The 21706-nt window shown below is 37.8% G+C and overlaps 1 protein-coding gene across 14 annotated transcripts in view; it reads left to right on the forward strand.

Moving 5' to 3' along the window:
- Positions 1-21706, forward strand: part of DOCK10 (dedicator of cytokinesis 10) — a 278971-nt gene that overhangs the window by 181978 nt on the left and 75287 nt on the right. For all 14 annotated transcript variants that reach the window (XM_067740390.1, XM_067740391.1, XM_067740385.1 and 11 more), the window contains exons 12-19: positions 5246-5467; positions 5876-5998; positions 7239-7321; positions 12422-12544; positions 15206-15285; positions 17095-17282; positions 17785-17850; positions 19585-19677. In XM_067740390.1, coding sequence (XP_067596491.1) covers positions 5246-5467; positions 5876-5998; positions 7239-7321; positions 12422-12544; positions 15206-15285; positions 17095-17282; positions 17785-17850; positions 19585-19677 — 978 coding nt within the window. The remainder of the gene's footprint in view (positions 1-5245; positions 5468-5875; positions 5999-7238; positions 7322-12421; positions 12545-15205; positions 15286-17094; positions 17283-17784; positions 17851-19584; positions 19678-21706) is intronic.

The following is a 21706-nucleotide window of genomic DNA, read 5'->3' on the forward strand; positions in this document are numbered from 1 at the left end:
AAGAAGCCAGAGAGCAGCGTGGTAGATGTGGCCACATGGAGGATGACTATAGCAGAAAAAACTTCCTTGGAGTGAAAATGTTAGGAGGAGCAATCAGAACATACTTTCATTTGGGAGTAAAAAAAAAAACAACTAGAAACTTAGTTCTTGAAACTATATTTGGAAATATCAGGAAAATTTAACCTAAATTATAATGTCACTTAATCTAAATTTTATTAAATAAAAATAAATGCTTTTTTTGACCGGGTACATCTTTAAGTGTGATTAAAAGCTCAAATTTAGAAACGGAAACTCAAAGATAATGGGCTTTTCTTTCCAGTGCCAGGGGCATATGACTCCTTCCACATGGCTTCGTATCTTTATTCTAAAGCCCATATTCAGAAGCTAAATGTGTGTATTTGGGCCAATCTCGCCAGGCAAGAGAGCACATGCAGCTCAAAGAGCAGCTTCTGTGAGCCCTTTCTTATGTGTCAGGCCATAGGAATAAGCCAATTCCAAGTGCTCTGTATGTCTGTATTATTTTTAATTTATTTTACAGTTGATACACATGTTTAAAAACTAGGAAAAGAATTTTAAGAATAATTTCATAGTGCTTATAAACAATAATGTAAAAAACCCGAGAAAACAGCCTCACCTGAACTCAAGTGCAATTTTGTATGTAATGGCATTGTTTTAAAAAATCTTTGTGTGATTATTCAGTGATACTCATTAATGTCGCTATTTTTAAATTCATTGTTTGTAACTCAGTGAGCATGCTTTTAAATTAATTGAAATATTTCTCCAAGTTGCTGAAGAGCCAGCAATTCAGTAGCATTTAATGAATGAGCTTCTAAAAAGACACCCTAAAAGGACTTTTTCACGATGGGGAAACAATACTTGACAGCATGCTATTTTTTAGTCAGTCAGTTGAAAACCAAATTCAAGTTGATGGTTTTAGAGTATAAAATATTTCTTTGAAAATAAAAATTGATTCCAAAAATCTGAACTAATAAAACTGCTTCACAGCTGAGCTACATTTAAAATGCCATGTTCTTGAATTTTTTTAAAGAGAAGTACAGAATTCTAAACATCAGAAACCTATGACTTAATTTGTTAGGCTTTGAAGGTTCTAAACAACACTTTATTGAAAAGCTGGTGATTCAAAAAGTAAGATGTGAATGGCCAGCATCAAAAAGTCTACAAACAATAAATGCTGGAGAGGGTGTGGAGAAAAGGGAACCATTTTTCACTGTTGGTGGGAATGCAAACTGATGTAGCCACTATGGAGAACAGTATGGAGGTTCCTTAAAAAACTAAAAATAGAACTACCATATGACCCAGCAATCCCACTACTGGGCATATACCCTGAGAAAACCATAATTCAAAAAGACACATGTACTCCAATGTTCATTGCAGCACTATTTACAATAGTCAGGACATGGAAACAACCTAAATGTCCAATGAGATGAATGAATAAAGAACATGTGGTACATATATACAATGGAATATTACTCAGCAATAAAAAGGAACGAAACTGGGTCATTTGTAGAGATGTAGTTGGACCTAGAGTCTGTCATACAGAGTGAAGTAATTCAGAAAGAGAAAAACAAATATCGTACATTAACGCCTACATGTGGAATCTAGAAAAATGGTACAGATGAAACTATTTGCAAGGCAGGATAGAGACACAGACGTAGAGAACGGACATGTGGACATGGTGGGGGGGAAAGGGGGTGGGATGAATTGGGAGATTGGGATTGGCATATACACACTACCATGTGTAAAATAGATAGCTAGTGGGAACCTGCTGTACAGCACAGGGAGCTCAGCTCGGTGCTCTGTGATGACCTAGAGGGGTGGGGTATGGGAGGAGGGAAGTCCAAGAGGGAGGGGATATATGTATACATATAGCTGATTCACTTCATTGTACAGCAGAAACTAACACAACATTGCAAAGCAATTTTACTCCAATTAAAAAACGGTAAGATGTGACATTTAAGTTGAAAAGGTGGATTGGAGGAAATAAGTGAAGCACCATATGAGCTTTAATTCCTGATGGATTATCAAAGTAGGTGATTTATGTCCATTCACGAAGCAGAAATGAAAATCAAAAGGCAGCAATTCACAAAAACTTAATAAGGATTTTTTTCCTTTGACCTTCAATGTGTTTGGGGTTCCTACCTGAGTTATTTTCACATAATTTTGTATTTTTCAACTCTTAGCAGACTACCACTGCCACAAACCAAGAGTTTTTCTAAACTAAATTAAATTGGTAAAATATGAAACTTTTCCATTTTGTCTTATTTTTAAAAACGAATGCGTTGAATTTTATTTTATGTGTAATTGTAACAGTAAGGGAGCTGGCAGGTATTGCTAATATTAAGGAATTAAACTAATACTCCTGTTATAAACTCGCCATAATCCTGCATTTCAAAGAACACGATACTTATTAAACATTCAGCAAAATCCACAGCATGAGTGAGTCTGTACAGTGATGAACTTGGTCACAATGTATTTTTTGTATGTAACCTGCTTATCCACAGAATCCTGGTGGGCGGGAGGCATCAATTCAAGATTAAGTAACATAAACAAAAGTTAAAAAACTTTTTATAAGTATATTCATTTTCAGAAGCCTGTAGTTAATTACATATGTACGTATTTACATATATATGTATGTATATAATTATTCGTGTGTGTATTTATATATATATGTCTGTGTATATAATTACATGTACATATATTGGGTTGGCCAAAAAGTTCGTCCGTTTTTTCCATGTTACAGAAAAACCTGAGTGAACTTTTTGGCCAACCAATATTTATTTCAGTCCTTGTTTTATTTAATTTCTCTTGCATTTGACATTTTTCTAGTTGAAAATTATTTCTCTCTGAAATCTTTCTTCTTCTGTGTCTTTGATAACTCTGGCAGCATTAAAAACAATTTAGCAGCTTGTTTTTAAAAATCTCTCTCCACTCCCCCATCTCCTTTGTAAGCTGTTTTCCCTACTCCAGTCTCTATCCTGTGCATGTTCATATTTCCTAAGATGCCATTCTGATTCTCTTCTTTTTATTTAATGCCTTGAATAGGCACTCACATCCCCTAATCTTTTGGGTTCAGATCTCCAGCCCAATTTCCTTGACTGGGCTCAAAACTCATATGTCCAACTGCTCCTGGAAAGTCCTACAGATGATTCTCTGTACCAAAGAATTCATCTTTGTATCCTCATCCTATATATTAGTGAATGGCATTGTCATTCACTTAGTTTCCTATAGCTCCAAACCTGGGGATTTTCTTTTATTCATGCCCTTGTGAACCCTCTCTCCAACTAACCAACCCACGCACACAAGCAATGGATTTCCAAGCCTTTTGGTTGTACCTTCCTAACGTTTCTCAAATGTATCTTCTGCAAACACATCCTAACTTTTTGTTTCCACTCTGATCTCACTCTAAACCTGTGTTTTTTCATGTCTTTGTGACTTTGCCATGTCACTCCACCTACTAGAAGCCCTTTATAACTCCCCCTTTACCAAATTTCTACTTCTTTAAAACTCAAGCAAGAAACTTTCCCTTCCCTTTCCGTCTTCCTTTACCTTCGCATTTGCCCTTTACTTCACATCTTCCTCTTCCTTCCTAGCACGGTAGTAAGAGGTTAAGGGAGCAATCACACAGAGGCTTGGAAGTTGAGTGAGCATAAGAATTCCAGATGATGCGGGGGAGAGAGCCACGTGGAGGCGCAGAGGTGCCACGCCCTTGGATTTGTCAGGACCTGGGGCACTGTGCAGGCTGGTGCACAGGAGATAGCTAGATAGCTACTATGGTTGGGAGACTGGTTACTCTGAACAATAAGTCAACTAATTGAACAAATAAGTAAATAAATGATAATGAGTCAGGTTTTTCACTATTGGATGAAATACTCGCAAATATGAAAAAGGGAAAGGCTAGAAAGAACCTTTGAGGGTTTGGATTGGAAATGGAGGTATGACATGAACCCATGAGTTTTTAATAAATATTCATGTACTGACAGAGATAGAGACATCATTGTAGCTGTGACTATTGTGTATGTGTATGTATATGTGTGTGTCCCAGAAACAATGAGCATAGATAGCAAGCACCCAGATCTTGGTTTCTAAGTGTCACCCCCACTAACAGGAGCCAGGGCTCTTTGGAGGAATGGCTGGGACATGGAAAGTGTAAGATGAGCCTGGAACATCTTGTTGGGTAAAGAAAGAGGTGCTCCAGAAATGATGCTCATCTGCCGTAAAGACACAGGAGCTACACTGAGGGGTGTACCTCTAGCCAAGTCTGAGACAAGTCGAGTATCACTATAAATAACGACAGTAAGAGATGGAAATTTATTGAATAAAATAGCAATCCATGAGTCTATACATACATATATATATATATGTACCTATGTGTGTATGTGTATATAAATATATATATGAATAAAAAATGAGGGATAAAGGAAAGCTCACTGTTACAATAAAATATTGACTAATGTAGAAAGAATGATGGAACTAGAAGGTCACCATTGGTAGCCATCATAGTGGTAGTTGGTTCCAGTGGGAGTTACGAATGGTGGATTGGGTTTGATGAGTAGCAGGACATTGGTGTAATCTCAGAAAATATTTCCAAAAAGGCTAATCAATTACCAAAGGGAAAATGGTGACGTTGTAATGGAGAAAACTGGAAGATGCCAACAAGACCAGAATATTTAGGTTAACATTACCTAAAGTCGTGGGAAAGTGGACTTTTTGTGCCCTTGATGTAATGAACTATGAAAATCAAATGTCACACTGGGGTATTACTGCCCCCAAAAGCATAACCTGAGTCAGATCATGAGGCATCATCAGGGATACTGACATTGCAGATATTTCTGAGAGAGTAAAGGAAATAACTAGAAGGTTTTGTAAGGTTGAATCATACATGTATTACAACGTATGAAAAAGAATATTTGGCAGGAAAAGTAGAATGAAGAAACCAATGAAATACAGTTCTGGGATCTGAGGAACCTGATAGTGGAAGGGATTCTGGGAACTTGCCTACAAATATTGTATTTTATATGTTATATATAAAATATATAATACATGCAATATAATATATGGTATTATATCTATTACATATAATATAGCATATTATATATAGAAATATTCTACTATATATAAATAGTAGTATTTTATCTACTGCCTTATTAAATAATATACTTAAGGAGGCTATCCCCTGTGTGATGATTTTATGTCAAAACCATCAATTCTTTCTTTTTCTCCAAAGATTGAGCCTTTTTTTGTGAGTGTGGCACTTTATGACCTCAGAAACAGCAGGAAGATTTCTGCTGATTTCCACGTGGATCTAAACCACACTGCTGTCAGGCAGATGCTCTCAGGGGCTTCCGTGGCTTTGGAAAATGGAAACATAGACACTGTCACTCCAAGACAATCAGAAGAACCTCATGTCAAGGGATTTCCAGAGGAATGGCTAAAATTTCCAAAGCAGGTTGCACTTTTGTTTATCTATCATGGGAGGGAAAATGCTAGTTCCAGTTTTCTTACCAATAGATTACGTAAGATGAGCAGTTTTCCAAATAAAAATCCCCCTTAAAGCTGTACTCTAAAAAAGTAGAATTTGGGGGGCTTCCCTGCTGGCGCAGTGGTTGAGAGTCCGCCTGCCGATGCGGGGGACACGGGTTCGTGACCCGGTCCGGGAAGATCCCACATGCCGCGGAGCGGCTGGACCCGTGAGCCATGGCCGCTGAGCCTGCGCGTCCGGAGCCTGTGCTCCGCAACGGGAGAGGCCACAACAGTGAGAGGCCTGCGTACCGCAAAAAAAAAAAAAAAGTAGAATTTTGTAAATGTCTTCAGTGTGGTTTCCTAGATGCTTATTAGCTGTTTTGTTTGTACATAGGCTATATTTTCTGTAAGCAATCCACATTCTGAAATTGTTTTGGTGGCCAAAATCGAAAAAGTACTGATGGGAAACATTGCAAGTGGTGCTGAACCTTATATTAAAAATCCAGACTCCAACAAGGTAATGCATGATCTTTTTATAAATAATTTCAATTACTTTCAAGAAATAAAATCACACTGCCTTGAGGAATTATCAAGTTTGATAAATGTAAGTCTTGAAGTATTCCCTTGTTAGTGAAATGAGTATCAAACAGGAAATTTTTAAAGTATATATTCTCAGCTTATGTTTTTTGATCCTGCAATTTCTGCTGAGACTCTATTGGTAGAAATAAATTTAAATGTGGATAAAACTTTAACCCCCAAAGACTAAAGTGTTAACAATAATGAAAAGTTAGGATTAATCTGACTGAAAACAAGGGAATACAGTTTACTAAGACATCAGCAATGCTTATGCTGAACTAAGTGAAAAAGTAAAATAGTTGTTTACCAAATTTTAATAACACCTAAATGAAGAAAGAAAGAGGAAAGAAAATACCATAAGTTCTTTAAATGGTGGAACTGCAGGACATTTTTTCTGGTTTCTTTTTTCAATTACCATATTTTCTATAATAATTGAATGTTGTTTTTTAATAGAAAATAAATACAAAAAGTTTATATTATCCACACAAAGAAGTATACTGGGAAAATAATGCATAATAATTGAATTTGAGGATGTGTGACAGTTTAGGGCAGTGTTTAACATATTTATGAGAATCCTTTAATTCAGGGTTTAGCAAACTATGGAGTGCAGGCCAAGTCCAGCCTGTCACCTACTTTTGTAAATAAAGTTTTATTGAAACACGTTACACTCATTCATTTAAGATTGTCTTTCCTGCTATAGCAACAGAGTTGAGAAGCTGAGACAGAGACCACATGGCCCACAAGGCCCTATATATTGGATTGGCCAAAAAGTTTGTTCGAAAGAACTTTTAGGCCAATCCAATATTTACCGTGTGACTTTACAGAATGAGTTTGCTGACCTCTATCATAACAAATAAAAAGAAATATAGGACAGCCTGTGAATGTAAATTTCATAACTCTTTCCATTCAATATTTTAAGACCTTTTAAGTCAGAAAAAAAGTTGGTATTCCAAGGTAAGGGTGTTTTCTACATTTGAAATTTCTAAACTAAAAAGAAAGAAAGCGTTATACAATAGTTTGAACACAGAGGATATCATTTGTCTCTTTACAAGGTAGAATCTGTGAGCCAGTAAAGCAGAAGTTTACTGAGTTTCAATATAACACGGAAAAGTATTTATTAATATTTTACATGGACTGTTTGTACAGTGATGTTCTAAACAATATTTATTTTTTTTCCTTAGTATGCACAAAAGATACTAAAATCCAACAGGCAGTTCTGCAGCAAGTTGGGGAAATACCGCATGCCATTTGCTTGGGCGGTGAGGTAGGTTGACAATTGCAACCAACAGAATATAAGTGCATTTATTGTCTGCATTGAAAGTTTCATTTTTGAACGCATCTGTGTTACCTGTTATTTTTAACATACCAACACCTAGAAGAATGCTAGTGTGTTCATCTTCAAAAATACCTTGAGCTCCCCAGAAACATGTGTTTTACAAGATAATTTAGCAAGCCAGCTCATAATAGACTGGGACCATGACATGTGTACAGTGTATGCATGACCAGGTATACAGTGGGTACTTGGTAGGATCAAAGCCAAGTCATAACTTCTTTATTATGTATATTTGGTCTAACAAACTCTTGATGTTTTATCAGTCCCAAGGGTTTGGTGCGCATAAAATTCAGATGGAAGCACTGTGATTTCTTATGCAGCTGCATGTTTTCATCCGTGCAGAAAACATGGGTCTATATATGGATGTTCAAATGAAACCATCAAATTGATCACTTGAACTCTCTTTGATTTTGGTACTGATTAGCATACCCACATTTCTCAGTACCAGTTGACTCTCTGATAGAAATGCTGAGTTAATGTGAACACTGATGGTGGAACCATCCACCTGGACATATAACCTCTGCATAAAGGACAAAAAATGCCTTTCAGATCTGTTTAAACATCAATTACTACTGTCCTTGTCAGTCTCTTTGTGTCTTTATCAGTACATGAATTTCTTAAAGGAGGAAGTGCCTGCCATAGATATATGGGGAAAGGTCAGCAATGGACAATCTGAATGAACTAAAAAAGATAAATTAGTGCTACAAAACAAGCAGCCTATTAGGTATCCATTTGAATGTTGATTATACCCCAATGCAAATAACTTTAAAATCCAGAAGGACAGGAGAACTAGTTAGCTATGTCATTTTCAGGTCTCACAGTATCCAGTTGTGGTGCATAACCAGAGTAAACTCACCCCTATTTTTCATAATTTTGATGTAGTTATTGAAAGTTGGAGACAGGTACAGGGAGGAGGAATGTGGAATTAGGGGCAGTGGTAAACCAAGGTAGACTCATGCAGTCTCTAGGGATTCATTTGCCCCAAGGCAGCCCTCTCAGTTGAGGAGGAAGAGACCAGGCCCAGGAATCTGAAAACGTGGTCCAGATCAGATACCACTTATAGATTGTAGCTTTGGTCAAGTTTCCTTTCAGAGTCTCAGGGTCTCCATTTGCAGAATGAAACTAACAAGACCGCCTTGTGAACAATAGTGCAATCACAAGTGCAAAGGCATCTGTCATAGAGTAGATCATAAATATCATTTTATCCCCCTTTAATATCTCTCCCTACAGGGACAGCTAATGCTAGGATATTCTTCATGAATAAAAGATATTAGTTAGAAATACTGAACCCTTATGATGAACTTAATTCATTTTATTCCTTGTAAGCTTCAAAAAAAAGGATAACTAATTGTAATTCACAGGTCAGACTTTTCATGTTGGTAAGTATTCTCAGTTCCCACGAGATAATCAGTTGGGGCAGGTAGAGGGTAGAGGCAGGATGTCCTTTGGCAAAGTGAAATATTCCAATAGAGCAAAATCATAATAGTGAACACATTTTCTCTTTAAGGATTGAGGGTTATTCTGAGTATTGTTATAAGCAGACATTTTAGAGCCAGAGCTGGGTTCCCTATCTCGACTCTATCTACCAGTGAATATAGCAAGAACTTATAGTCTCAATTTTTTTGAATGTATGAAGAGGAATTCTAATACCTAATTTACTATTTCAGGGATTAACAAGTACATAGATTTATTCAATAAAAGATAGCCATTATTAGAAGCCATTAGTCTAATATGATTATTAAAAGTCCCTGTGGAGATCATATCCACCCAAACAAGCCTCCTTTTCAGGTAAATTTGGGGCAGTGAAGAATAATGTGGGAGAAAGAAGTAAAAGAATTACCCATTATTGAAAGAACCTGAGCAGTTAGGAAAAGCAGTAACAACCCTACTTTGAAGTTGTCTTGGTCAAATGTGCTAGAGGAAAGATAGATGAAGTTTCTAGGGAGGCTGATAACGTTACCAACTATTGAAGTAATTATGTCTAGGGCAGGAAAGCCAACAAAACCACAGGTTCATGCTACATGAATGCCTGATCACTGGTTTGGTTGTAGACCAGGGAACAGTATACACCACCAATTTGTGCCCATAAATGTATGATTTACATTTACATAAACATCTCTAGTAACTGAGAAAAATGATTAGCAGCACAGTTCTCAAGATAGACCCCTTGGAATATCTAACCACAAAAACAAGTACAAGATCCAACCAAAGATTTTAATTTTCCCTCCACAGTGTGGAAACTGCTTAAAGTAAATGTTGACCAAAGTAGAGAAGGGCTCTTGCTACTCATGTCGTTTTGACATAAGCCAGCCTGCTGACATAGTCCACTACCCTACTGACACCGCTGGTTCTCTGGCTCCTTTTCCTTTCTATTATATTTTCTCGATTACAGCTTATTTCTTGACATAGCTTTGAGTGGACTCTAAAACCCTTTGGCCCTTAAAATCAACTGCCACTAAAAAGCATAGAACTGACAATTAGCTTTACAATCATATTTTTACCCGATCCAGACATCCCACCAGCTGCAAAACACACACTCATCACTGTGAACATTTTATCTAGAACATGCACTAATTTGGTACATATTCTTATTTTGGGCACCAGCTGTAGCACCATTTTATAGCAAAAAAGCTTATATTTGGGGTAGGTAAACAGAATGCACTCAGATGGCTACAGAGGGCATTGTACACTCATTGATTCAGGAGAAAGTCAACCTTTACGAATGTGCCGTGTTGTTAAACTCTTTCCTCGTGTATCACCCCCAGGATTATGTGTGCCTAAATCCAGGACAGGACGCTTTTTGATTCCTTTTTCTCTGTCCCATGCAACATTCCAAATGGAACCGAGTAAAAAACTGGATTTTCTTTAAAATTAAACAAGACTAAAATAAAAATTTCATTCTTATAGCTATACATTTATAGAAGGCACACAGCACAACAACAACACCCAACAGATGGTTGTCCAACCTCTGTTCAAATCCTTCCAGTGACAAAAACTCAAGTCCCACAGTGGTTCTTTCTTCTTTTATAGCTCCAATGATTAAATAATTCTTCATATATATATACATATATATATATATATATATATATATACACACACACACACAGAGACAGTTTTTTAAACTGCTTGACACTTTTATGTTTTGTCTTCCAAAGCCACAAAAAAATGGGCCCAATTCTTTCTATATATCACAGCTATTCGTGTTGCTTATTTTTGTTAATATTTTTTTAAAGTCTTTATTGAATTTGTTACAATATTGCTTCTGTTTTATGTTTTGTTATTTTGGCCGTGAGGCATGTGGGATCTTAGCTCCCCAACCAGGGATCAAACCCGCACCCCCTGCATCAGAAGGCAAAGTCTTAACCACTGGACCGCCAAGGAAGTCCCTCATGCTGCTTATGAATGAAGCTCTCAGGGATACCTAAGCTTCTTTTCCGTTAGGCTAAACACCACATTTTTTTTTTTCAATCACACTCTAAACGTCATGGCTCTGAGACCTTCACTGCACATGGATCATTGCTCAACTCTGGCAGTTGGAACAGGGCATGGCGTCCCAGCCATCCTGAAACCATCTGTGTAAATGAATCAGTTCTCTGCTCTCCTGCCAGTTACCATATTTATGGAGTGGGGACAGAGTGTGAGTGCCGTGACCAGCGCCTCTCTGTGCTGCTGTGTTCTTCACAGCGTGTCCAGTGTAAGTGAGCTGTTTCCAGGACAGAGCTGGCTGCGGATAAGAGCAAAAGCCAGTGATACAACTCAAGTCTACTGATATATTTGAAGTAACTGGTTAAATTTTTTAAAAATACTACTCAATTTAACTTTCTCCCATGTTGGGAACAATGTCACACACTCAAACACAATCCCTGAATAATATTTAAATAAAAATAATCTTCAAGTTAAATATTTTCATTCTTCCTCCCTCAGTGTTATTTGATAGGGGACCTTTTTTCCTTCAGTTACTACTTCACAGAAAAAAAACCGAGGAGGAAGGTTGAAGGAGTCTAAAAATATCATTCTGATAAATTCCTGGCCCATTTTCTAAATTATTTGACACTAAAGCTCTATGATCAGGTAGCCATTTAAATGGCCTTTTCAGCCTGTGTATTGAAATCTTTGGCTAATGTGAAGAGTAGTAAAAGAGTCTCGTTAAGGTCCTTAAGTTAGAAGAAATAAAGATTCAGCATTTCTCTAGCATTGAAGAAAAATCAGTTACACATAGGTCTAATTTTCCTTTGATAGACACAGAGTATGATGAATTATGGGGAAGAAAAACGACATTAAGCATGCTAGGTATACTTGCTTTTCAGGAAGTGTGTTGCCCGGCATTACTATATTATTTGGATGAAAACAATTTATGCATTTTAACTAAATCTGTATAGTCCCATTGAAATGGATCAAGGAAGGAAATAAATGGTTCAGGTTCACAGTGTTCTCTTTATTTAATACAAAACGCTCATTCAGGTGTTCTCCATTTTATCTTTGTCTCTGCCCTAAAATTTAGGGCATGGGCACATTTATCTCCATGAAAATGTTTCAAGAGTCTGGCTCTCTACACCCACATACACAACCTCATACCCTTTCCATTATTCATAAATTCTAACGGCACCACCCAAACTGACATGACCCAGGCTTGCCCAGGAAATAATGAAAAAGTGGTAACATGTGTTCCCATTCCTCTCCACCCCCCCTAATACTCTGTGGCTTTGACATGTTACCAAATCATAAATAAATGTAGTTGTAATATGGGCTGCTGTCACTTTAGATACCAGGTTGAAAATAAGAAATTGAAGATAATAAATGCAGTGTATAAATGAAATTTTTTTCTAAGAAGTTTTCATGTCTTTTTATTTTATAAGTTCCTGGATTTTCTTCCATTATAAATGGGAAGTTGAATCATTTTAGTCAACTTAAAAATACATCTTCGTAAGTAATATCCAAGTACCAAGAGGGGAGCATTGGTGGTTCAGTGGTAGAATTCTCCCCTCCCTCCCATGCCAAATACCAAACTGAATAAATATTGTTTTCTTTCAGATCAGTATTTAAGGACAACCAGGGAAATGTGGACAGAGACTCAAGATTTTCACCATTGTATAGACAAGAAAGCAACAAGATTTCAACTGAGGACCTACTTAAACTAGTGTCAGATTATAGAAGGTAAGATGTTTTGGATACTCTTGAAATTAACATGAATCAGCTACATTGCTGCTGTTGATTTGTTATCTCTGCATAAACAATACTCCATAACCAGATTCCCAAATATCCATACTCCTCCAGAAAGCAGATGCTTTGCAGATGACCTCTCATATGCCCAAATGACACTGTAAGAGTAAATTTGCCAGAATGATGTGGAAGGAGGGTGAGGCATTAAACTATGTCAGCTACCTATGGCTGTGTAACAAATCACCCCAAAACTTAGTGGCTTAAAACAACATCACTTATTTTTCTCTTGAGTCCATAATTTGGGCATGGCTAAGTGAAGACAGTTTGTCTCTTCTATATATGGCATCGGCTGGAAGAGGGCCAATGGAGCCAGAGGGTCCATTTTTGAGATAGCGCATTTGATGACTGGCAAGTTGGTGCTGGCTGTTGGCTGGAAGCTCAACTGGAGCTGTGGGTTGGAGACCTTGGCTCTTCTCTCCATGAGATGCTATGGCTTGGGTTCTAAGAGTAAGTGTCCCGAGGGACAAACAGAAAATGTTCACTGCCAGTTTCTTAAGATGGGAAACTGTCACAGTGCCATTTCTGCCATAACATACTGTCAAACTGTCACAGATCCTAGATTCAAATGAAGGGTATATAGACACCTCTAAATAGGAGGAGTGTTAGGGGATTTTAGAAAATGTATGAAACACCACAGAGCAATTAATTGCTGTGAATACAATAATTCATAATAGTTCTGTCATTCAAATGCTTTTGGAAAAGACAATGGAAGTTAGAGCTAAAAGAAGAAAAACATAAAAGTCACAACATTTTTAAAATGAATCACCATATATTCAGCATCTGATGATGGTAAGATCTTTCATGACAAGTGGCTTATCTTAAACTGTTGGTCCCCTGACACAGTCAGGATTCTTGTTCCCTTTGCCCCTTTCCCAAATATTAACTCTCTGCCTCTCCCATCTAAGAGTCAACAATTCCTTATCAATTAATTTTGTTTATCCAAAACAAAAATTATTTATTACTATGAAACAAGCTTGATTAATATTTTCTGTATCTTCAATAGAGGATATATTTCTATTTAACTAGAAGGGAAGTTTGTCCAATGTTCTTTTTTGTTCTGGAAAAAAATAAACCTTAGGAAACAAAATAAGTGGAATTGAACCAATATTATTTTTTTGTGATTCTACAGGACCACTCCTTACAGGGGGAGACCTTCCTTCCCCTTATCAAACATCATGGTCAAAACCCCTATATCCACTAAGTGGAAATTAAGAATGCTTTTCCTCTTTACTTTTTCCCAAGTTTACTAAAGCCTGAAAAGTTGTAACACTGAGCAGAAGGAAATGGGCAAAACAGGAGAAGACCATACTGTCACAAAACCCATGTTATTGGTGTTTAGCAAAGATAGTTATCACTACGGCATTTAGGGGGCGTCTAGAATACCCAACACCATACTGGTGAGACATCAAATTATTTCATGGATGCCTCACACGTAATGACGTTTATTCTCAGTAGTGTGCTGATAAATGTCTACCACTGACCCTCTAGGAGGAAAAACACTGATTTGTATTGATGGCAAATTTCCATGGTGTAAATTCTCCTACCATTGCTGATTTCAAGCTACCAGTGGGGTTTTGCCAAACATGGAGCTGGAAAGAAATGTGCACACCATCATATAACTTTTCCACCACACAGATAGGTGTAAATAACCTCAAGAGCACGGATCCTCTCACCTGTAGTAAAACAGTTACTAAGTGATGAATTTTCAGTACTTTTTACCTTGGTATTTAATGTCATTTGTTTAATATAATTTCATTTTTAATAATGACTGTGTTTTACAGATGGCAGGCAAAATAACTGAAAATATAACAATTAGCTCTCACAGGCTGGGAAGAGCTGCCTCTTGAAGTAGATTTCCTGAGAGGGGTGACACTTGAAACTGTTCTTAGCAACTTTCACCTTACTATAAAAGAAGATAGGGGAGAAGGTTTTAGTAAAGAGGGAGGAAAAGAAAGTCAAGGACTCATGAATTAGAGTGACTGTGGGCACAGGGATAGGTGGTGAGGAAGGGTCTACAAACACTTACTAGGGATCAGGGAAAGTCTACATACACTTACTAGGGATCAGGGAAAGGGCCCTTGTCCTCCTGGATTGTTGGTGAAGAGGGAAAAAGCAAACTGTCCACTTACCAGTTGTGGCAAAGACCATCCTTGCTCTCAAAACTTCTTAAAATTCCTCACGAAAGTGAATTATTTAAATCGGTTCAAATACTAGTACTTTCTGTTAACAAAAACTAAATATTTACCATTTACCAAAACTAACGATTTACCTTGCACTCGTTTGGCCATATAAATGTTATCTGAAGTGGTGCAAATAAATTGAAAACATTCTTCAGAATATCTGTAACTTGACCCCTCCCTGATTTTTAATTTTTATTTGCAAAATCACATAAATTTTAGTTTTCAAAATAAAACCAGCTAAATGAAATTATTCACAAGATTGTTTAGGGTCCCACTGTTTCTCCTTATCAAAGCTCAGAATTACCATTGTCTGGTTTTTTTCCTTGACAACTAGAATAATTCACTGTGTGTGTGTGTGTGTGTGTGTGTGTGTGTGTGTGTGTGTGTGTGTTTCTGTGCTGGTATACTTTCACAGAGCTGACAGAATAAGCAAAACGCAGACCATTCCTGGAAGCCTGGATATCGCTGTTGACAACATTCCTTTGGAGCATCCAAGTATGATGATGATGTCACGGCTTGCTTGTAGAGTTTTGAATGTTTAGTGGCTTTTTGGTTAGTTGGTTGGTTGGTTGGATAGTTGGTTCGTTACAAAGGTTTGTTTGGGGATTTTTTTCTCAAGGTTTAGGGTAACTGTAATTCATTATCCTATAGAAATTTGGGATGTCTTATTTCTCCATTAAGACAGACTGTAAGTATTGTAGGACAGGAACTATATTCAGGGTGACCTAATATTCATCTGGTATATACCATGCACCGAGCAGGGTGTTAAATTGTATCATTTAATCCTCAAAACCCTGAAGGGTTGCAAATGAGGAAGTCCGGTTCAGATAGATTGATAAACCAATAACCCATAATGAACAATGCCACGCTGAGCTGTCAAAGGGCTACTCTGAACACGGTACGTTGCCACCCAAGTGGCCATGCAGTAATTATAGCCGGAAAGTTTTTAGACTCTGTTATTACACAGAGAGCATATATCTTTTCCAGAATATGGTCAAAAGTTCTATTTATGTTAGTGAAAATTTAAATTTCAGAAGCAGTTTTATTAACTTATAAATAAGATTTTTCAGAATTTATTTATTAAGTGGTGAGATTAGTTTATTTGGTTTTATTTTCCTTCAAATTACACTTTTTAGTGACTTTCTCAGTGACGCAAAGAATGAATAAAGGCATTCTAAAAAGAACTACAAACAGGGAGAGGATTATTACCACAGGATATTTGAATTACCATTAGCACTATTAAGTTTTCCATTCTTATGACTTTTCCACAAATCACTTTAGTATGAAATAAAATGAGCATTCTAACTTAAATCATGGCTCCAAATCACTTTTGTATTGATCGGTGTGAAAAAACAGATGACAAAGTAAGCCATTTCCTCTACCTGATTTGTGGAAGGTGGCTTTTATTACCTAGGGAAAAGAAAAATAACAAAAGAGAAAGCTAAAATATTCTCTTTGAATATCCTATGATATTCTCTGATATCATGGGATATCAGAGAAATTTGAACATATAATAAAAATATTCTAATTGATTTTTGAAGAAAAAAAAAAGCCTGTAATCTGATTCCCAAGCATATAGCTAACGATATAGCTAAGCATGTAGCTAACCATGTTGCTTGTTTGAACACAGGAAGATTCCAGATGGGGTAAAGGAAGGTAGAAGGCTTTGCTGTCTTTCAGGGCCACAACTTCAGCCTCCAAACTGCTTAGTGACAAGTTTTGATTTATAAATTCCTACTGGTCTTTTCCCCCCTTAGGCTGTTTTTACAAGGTTAGATTTTAAAAGATTGTGAAAACTGAAGAGAAAAATAAAATTGTAACTATTAATGCAGAGGGGGATTAGGGCCTATGTTGTAAAATCATTCCATAGGGAAAATTACTATTAAACCAAGTGGTACTATCAGTAATAAACCCACTGGACGGAGTTTTGTTACATCATAGAGCAATGTTTATAGTGTGATGGCTAAAGTCAGTGGGCTAGTCTTTATCTTAGAATATCTGGTTAGTATGCTCAGAGGATCTCTAGCTAAAATTTACTTTCTATATGAAGCTTAATACAAAAAGAAAATAGTTATAAATCCAAAAGATTTACCAGTCTTTTGAGATATCAGTTTTGATGTTAAATATATCACTGAGTATCTATCGTGCTTACCTCCTACAAAGTTTTCAGACCAGCATAATTTAACATAAATTAGTATACAAGCATGGAGTTTCTATTTTGAGTAGATTCATCTTAAAATAGGTTAAGTACTGTTCACTTACAATCATATCAAGTGACAAACTTTTCTTTTCTGATTTTTAAAGACTGTGTAACATCGTCCTTTATCCCTGTCAAGCCTTTCAATGTGACGGCTCAACCAGAACCCACAGTGGAAGTGGAAGAATTTGTTTACGACTCAGCAAAGTATTGCCGTCCTTACAGAGTATACAAAAATCAAATTTACATTTACCCCAAGCACCTCAAGTATGATAGCCAGAAATGTTTCAACAAGGTATGATATGTTTCTGAGATATCATCCGCTCTCTCCACCCTATTTAGACCATATAAAGATGGTTTCTTGAAAGTTCAAATACAAATTACTATAGACTAACACTTTAGAATAGAAAACCATTTGAAGATAATGTTTAATGAGAGACAATGATGAGTTTCACCTTAAAAGTGTTTGAGGATGCACATTTTATAACATATGAGTAAAACTTTCTGAAATCAGCCCTAAATAATTTTGTTCCAAACTTTAGTTTTAGTTTATTAAGAGACTCTGAAAATAGCCTACCTGCAGTCTTTCAATATGAGTCTTTTCTTCCCTTTGAAATAATCTCTCCAAATCTTTCTGCTATTTCGGAGCGCTATGAGTAATGCCACAAGAGAATTTTGGCTATTCTGCATTTTTCAGATTTAATTAGAAGCTACTTATTTTAGGCACTTGGATTGTTTTTTGATGTTATTATCTAACAGGAAATTACAATGTCCATTTTCCCTCTCTGTAATTTCAGGCACGAAATATAACCGTGTGCATTGAATTCAAAAATTCCGATGAAGAAGATGCCAAGCCCGTGAAGGTGAGTCCAGCCCATGAGGGAGTACAGCACATAGGGGCAGGCAGGTGCCCTGGTTCTCCCCACCACCAAGGGGCTTTTTAGTTTAGTGTGCTGGAAAGAGGAGCAATTCAGTCCATTTGATTTAGATTTCCTAACATGTACCTGATTGAACAGCTACCATTAACTAGATCTATTAGAAATGCCAGTCTCATGGCTCTGCTTAGCTTTTCATGATTTGGAAAAAAGGAAGCCGTTCTAGTGTGTAATCAAGGCAACGATTCCCCTCTGGAAGACTTTGCCGTTTTCAAAGATTAGCCCGCATCTCATGAATTCAGCATGCTTGATTTCAAATGCAGCATCCCAGCTGGGCTTCATGTGGCCTCTGCGGAAGGGCTGCTGCCTACTGGCCTGATGGCTAATGCAGGGGGCCCATGGGGCGCTCACATTTTTGGAAGGTGCGTGTGGCCACCTGCCCGAGGACCTCGGAAATGGCTCTGGGAAGCTGGTCCCTGCTGTTGATCACGCGACTTAATAAGATCAATAAGACTATGAGTTTTATAGGAACTGGGCTGTTTGATCCTATAAAACTGCAACTGGATGGCATTTTTCAGAGTTTGTATTTGATATATACTGTTTTTATTTTAGGGACTTCAAACAGCATAAAGAAACTTATAAAAATAGAGAGGAAAATTATTTTCAGTGGGCCTGTGGCCAGATCTTCCCAGTTTTGGTGAATCAGAGGAAGGAGATATAGTAAAGGACAAAACTAATTTCTAACTAATCCCCACAATTATCTGAGGTCACCTCTTAAAGCACTCTGTCAGGTACCAATTGTGTTCTCTGTGCTCAGAAGGGTTGTAGCATTATTCAGAAGAACAGTAATCAACTTGAGTGAATGAATCATGCACAATAGAGAGAAAGAGTTCTTTAAAATTGTCCCGAGGCACTCTCAGCATCCCCAGGTTCCAAGGTCCACAGTAGCATTAGCAGCAGGAGAGAAAAAATAAAATGAAATGGAATTGTCAAGCAAACAAAGGCAATGACCAGACGGCGAACACACCAGGGCTGCTAGAGAATCGCTTATGGGGAAAAATCTAAAAAAGAGGAGTACTCGCAGGTACATGTGACCTCTGTTTCATTGCATTCTAAAGCATTACTCAAGAGATACAGCTGACTTCAGTAAAGGGACTCTGAGCCGTGGGCTAAAGGGGCTTTTATGACAAGGAAGGTCCATATCCCATCCCCTGGCCTGATTAGGGGCTGGGACAGAAGAATAACACAATACAGTGGAGCCTGGGACCAGCCCTACCCTTCCAGCTCTCATTCTTGGTTGGGGACTGGCATGTCAGGAGCTGGGGTCAAACCAAGCCTTGTATCACTAAGGACTGATCGCCTTAGACTCTAGACCAGAGCTGGGTACCGTGGGCCGCGAGAATCAGAATTGAACAAAGCATCTCTTATCTTCTGGTAATCAAAAGTTAGGTAGTAGTTAATTGATTCAGGTATTCAGTATTGATATAATATCTACATAGTGAATTAAAGCCTTCATATTTTCTTCAACAGTGCCCTGTTGTGTAATAAATACAGGACAGCAGATCAAAGAAGTTCAAGGTTAATTAGATGTCAGCTCAGCCTGGCAAGTTACCACAAAATGCACCTTTGTCCCAGAATGGGTAACTGAAGAGTTGTGGCCTTTTTGTGCTCAGGGTTAATTTCAGACACTCATAATTATTCAACTCATAACTTTTTAAACAGTGTATTTACGGAAAACCTGGAGGGCCCCTCTTCACCTCAGCCGCCTACACTGCAGTTCTGCACCATTCCCAGAACCCAGATTTCTCAGACGAGGTAAGCCAAGCCTCCACTGCCCCCAGCAGCTCCTTAAAAGATGGGTGAGTGGGTAAGATAATACATGATGACAAACACTCTCTCTAGACTAGTCCTCAGACTAAGGACATACCTTAGCAGGTGTTTACATAACCCAGTTTTAAAAACCACGTTAATTGACAGTTGCTCCAGGACTATGCTGCAAACTCATGTATTTCAGCACAAGATTTTAAAAATGTGATGATTTTATTATATCATTTCTTTCAAATGAGACTAATTTTTTTCTTTTCTTTTTCATTGGTTAGGGTAACAAACATCGTGTTAGGTAGTTTTTACCAATCAGTAGCGGCATTTCATATCCTAAGGGAAAAAACAAAAAGGGCTAGAATATGAGCCAACTGTTGCTTATAACCCTCATGAACTTGAAGGAGCTTGGACTGCCTCACCTCAAGACCTGCCCTGCCAACTCTCAAGACTCTCTTCTTATGTGCCAGGAACCATGCTATACTCTAAATAGACACTATCTCACTTGATCCACATGGCTTTCTCCAGAGAAACAGAGCCAATAGGAAGATGATAGGTAGAGAGATACATAGGTAGATAGATAGATAGACAGATAGATAGGTACAATTTAATATAAGGTATCAGATCACATCATTATGGAGGCTGAAAAGTCCCACAATCTACCATCTGCACCCAGGAAAGCCATGGGTGTAGTTCAAAGACCTGAGAACCAGAGTGTCTATAGTAGAGTCCAGTCGAGGTCTGAAGGCCTGAAAACCAATAGTGCCAAGAACTGGAGAAGGTCAGCGTTCCAGGTCAAGCAGTCAGGCAGAGAGGAAATTCAACCTTACTCCGCCTTCTTGTTCTGTTCTGGACCTCAGTGGACGAGATGTGCCCACCCACACGTGCACCCACATCTGCTTTGCTCAGTCCACCAATTCAAAGGCTGGTCTTTTCCAGAAACGCCCTCACAGACACACTGAGAAATCATGTTTAGCCAGCTCTCTGGGCATCCTGTGGCCCAGTCAAGTTGACACATAAAGTTAACCTTCACACCTTCCTAATTTATGGATAAGGAAGCCGGCGATCAGAGAAGCAGCTTTGACAAGGGCACATAACTATGAAGTGACAGTCAAAATTTAAGCCAGCCCATGTGACTCCAGAGCCTGAAGCGTCACTGCTCTGCTATAACCCACATATAAAAAAAAAAAAAAAAACTTATATTGGATTAGTAGTAAATGACTATACATATGCCAGCTTGTATTATAAACAGCTTTAGACAAACAAGTTTCAGTGATTAAATTTAATTTCTAACTGTGAAGCTAAGGTCTGAACTAATGCAACCTGCCAATGTGATTTCTGGGATTTAAAATATCACATATTTTGTATTAGGTTCCTATTGCTACTTTAACAAATTATCACAGTTTCGTGGCTTAAATAACACACATTGATTACCTTATGGTTCGGTGGGTCAGAACTCTGAAATGGGTCCCACAGGGCTGAAATCAGGTGTTAGCAGGCCTCCATTCCTTCTGGAGGTTCTGGGATGAATCCTTACCTTGGCTTTTCCAGTTTCTGGAGACTGCCCTTACTCCTTGGCTTGTGACCCCTTCCAGCAATGAGCAATTACTCTGACCTCTGTTTCTCTCCTCACATTTCTTACGACCCTGACTCTCCTGCCTTCCTCTGATAAGGACCTTTGCAATTACATTGGGCCCACTGGGCTAATCCAATTTAATCTCCCCATCTCAAGACCCTTAATTTAATCACAGCTGCAAAGTCCCTTTTACTGTGTAAGGAGACATATTCATATATTCTGAGGATTAGGACTTGGGGGGCATCCTGGAGGGCCATTATTCTGCCTATCACACCTTGTTACACGTCAACCATTTATAAACTTCTTAAAAGAACACCAATGAAACCACAGACCTGACTAACCTTATCTCCTTCCTCCACATCCATTTAATGCTCTTAAATTTTTTCCCTATAAATTCAGGACAGAGGTAAAAAAAATAAATAAGGGAAAGGGCTGTTACTACATTACAGA

The sequence above is a fragment of the Pseudorca crassidens genome, chromosome 6, assembly GCF_039906515.1.
Source record: "Pseudorca crassidens isolate mPseCra1 chromosome 6, mPseCra1.hap1, whole genome shotgun sequence".
NCBI classification, from domain to species: Eukaryota; Metazoa; Chordata; class Mammalia; order Artiodactyla; family Delphinidae; genus Pseudorca; species Pseudorca crassidens.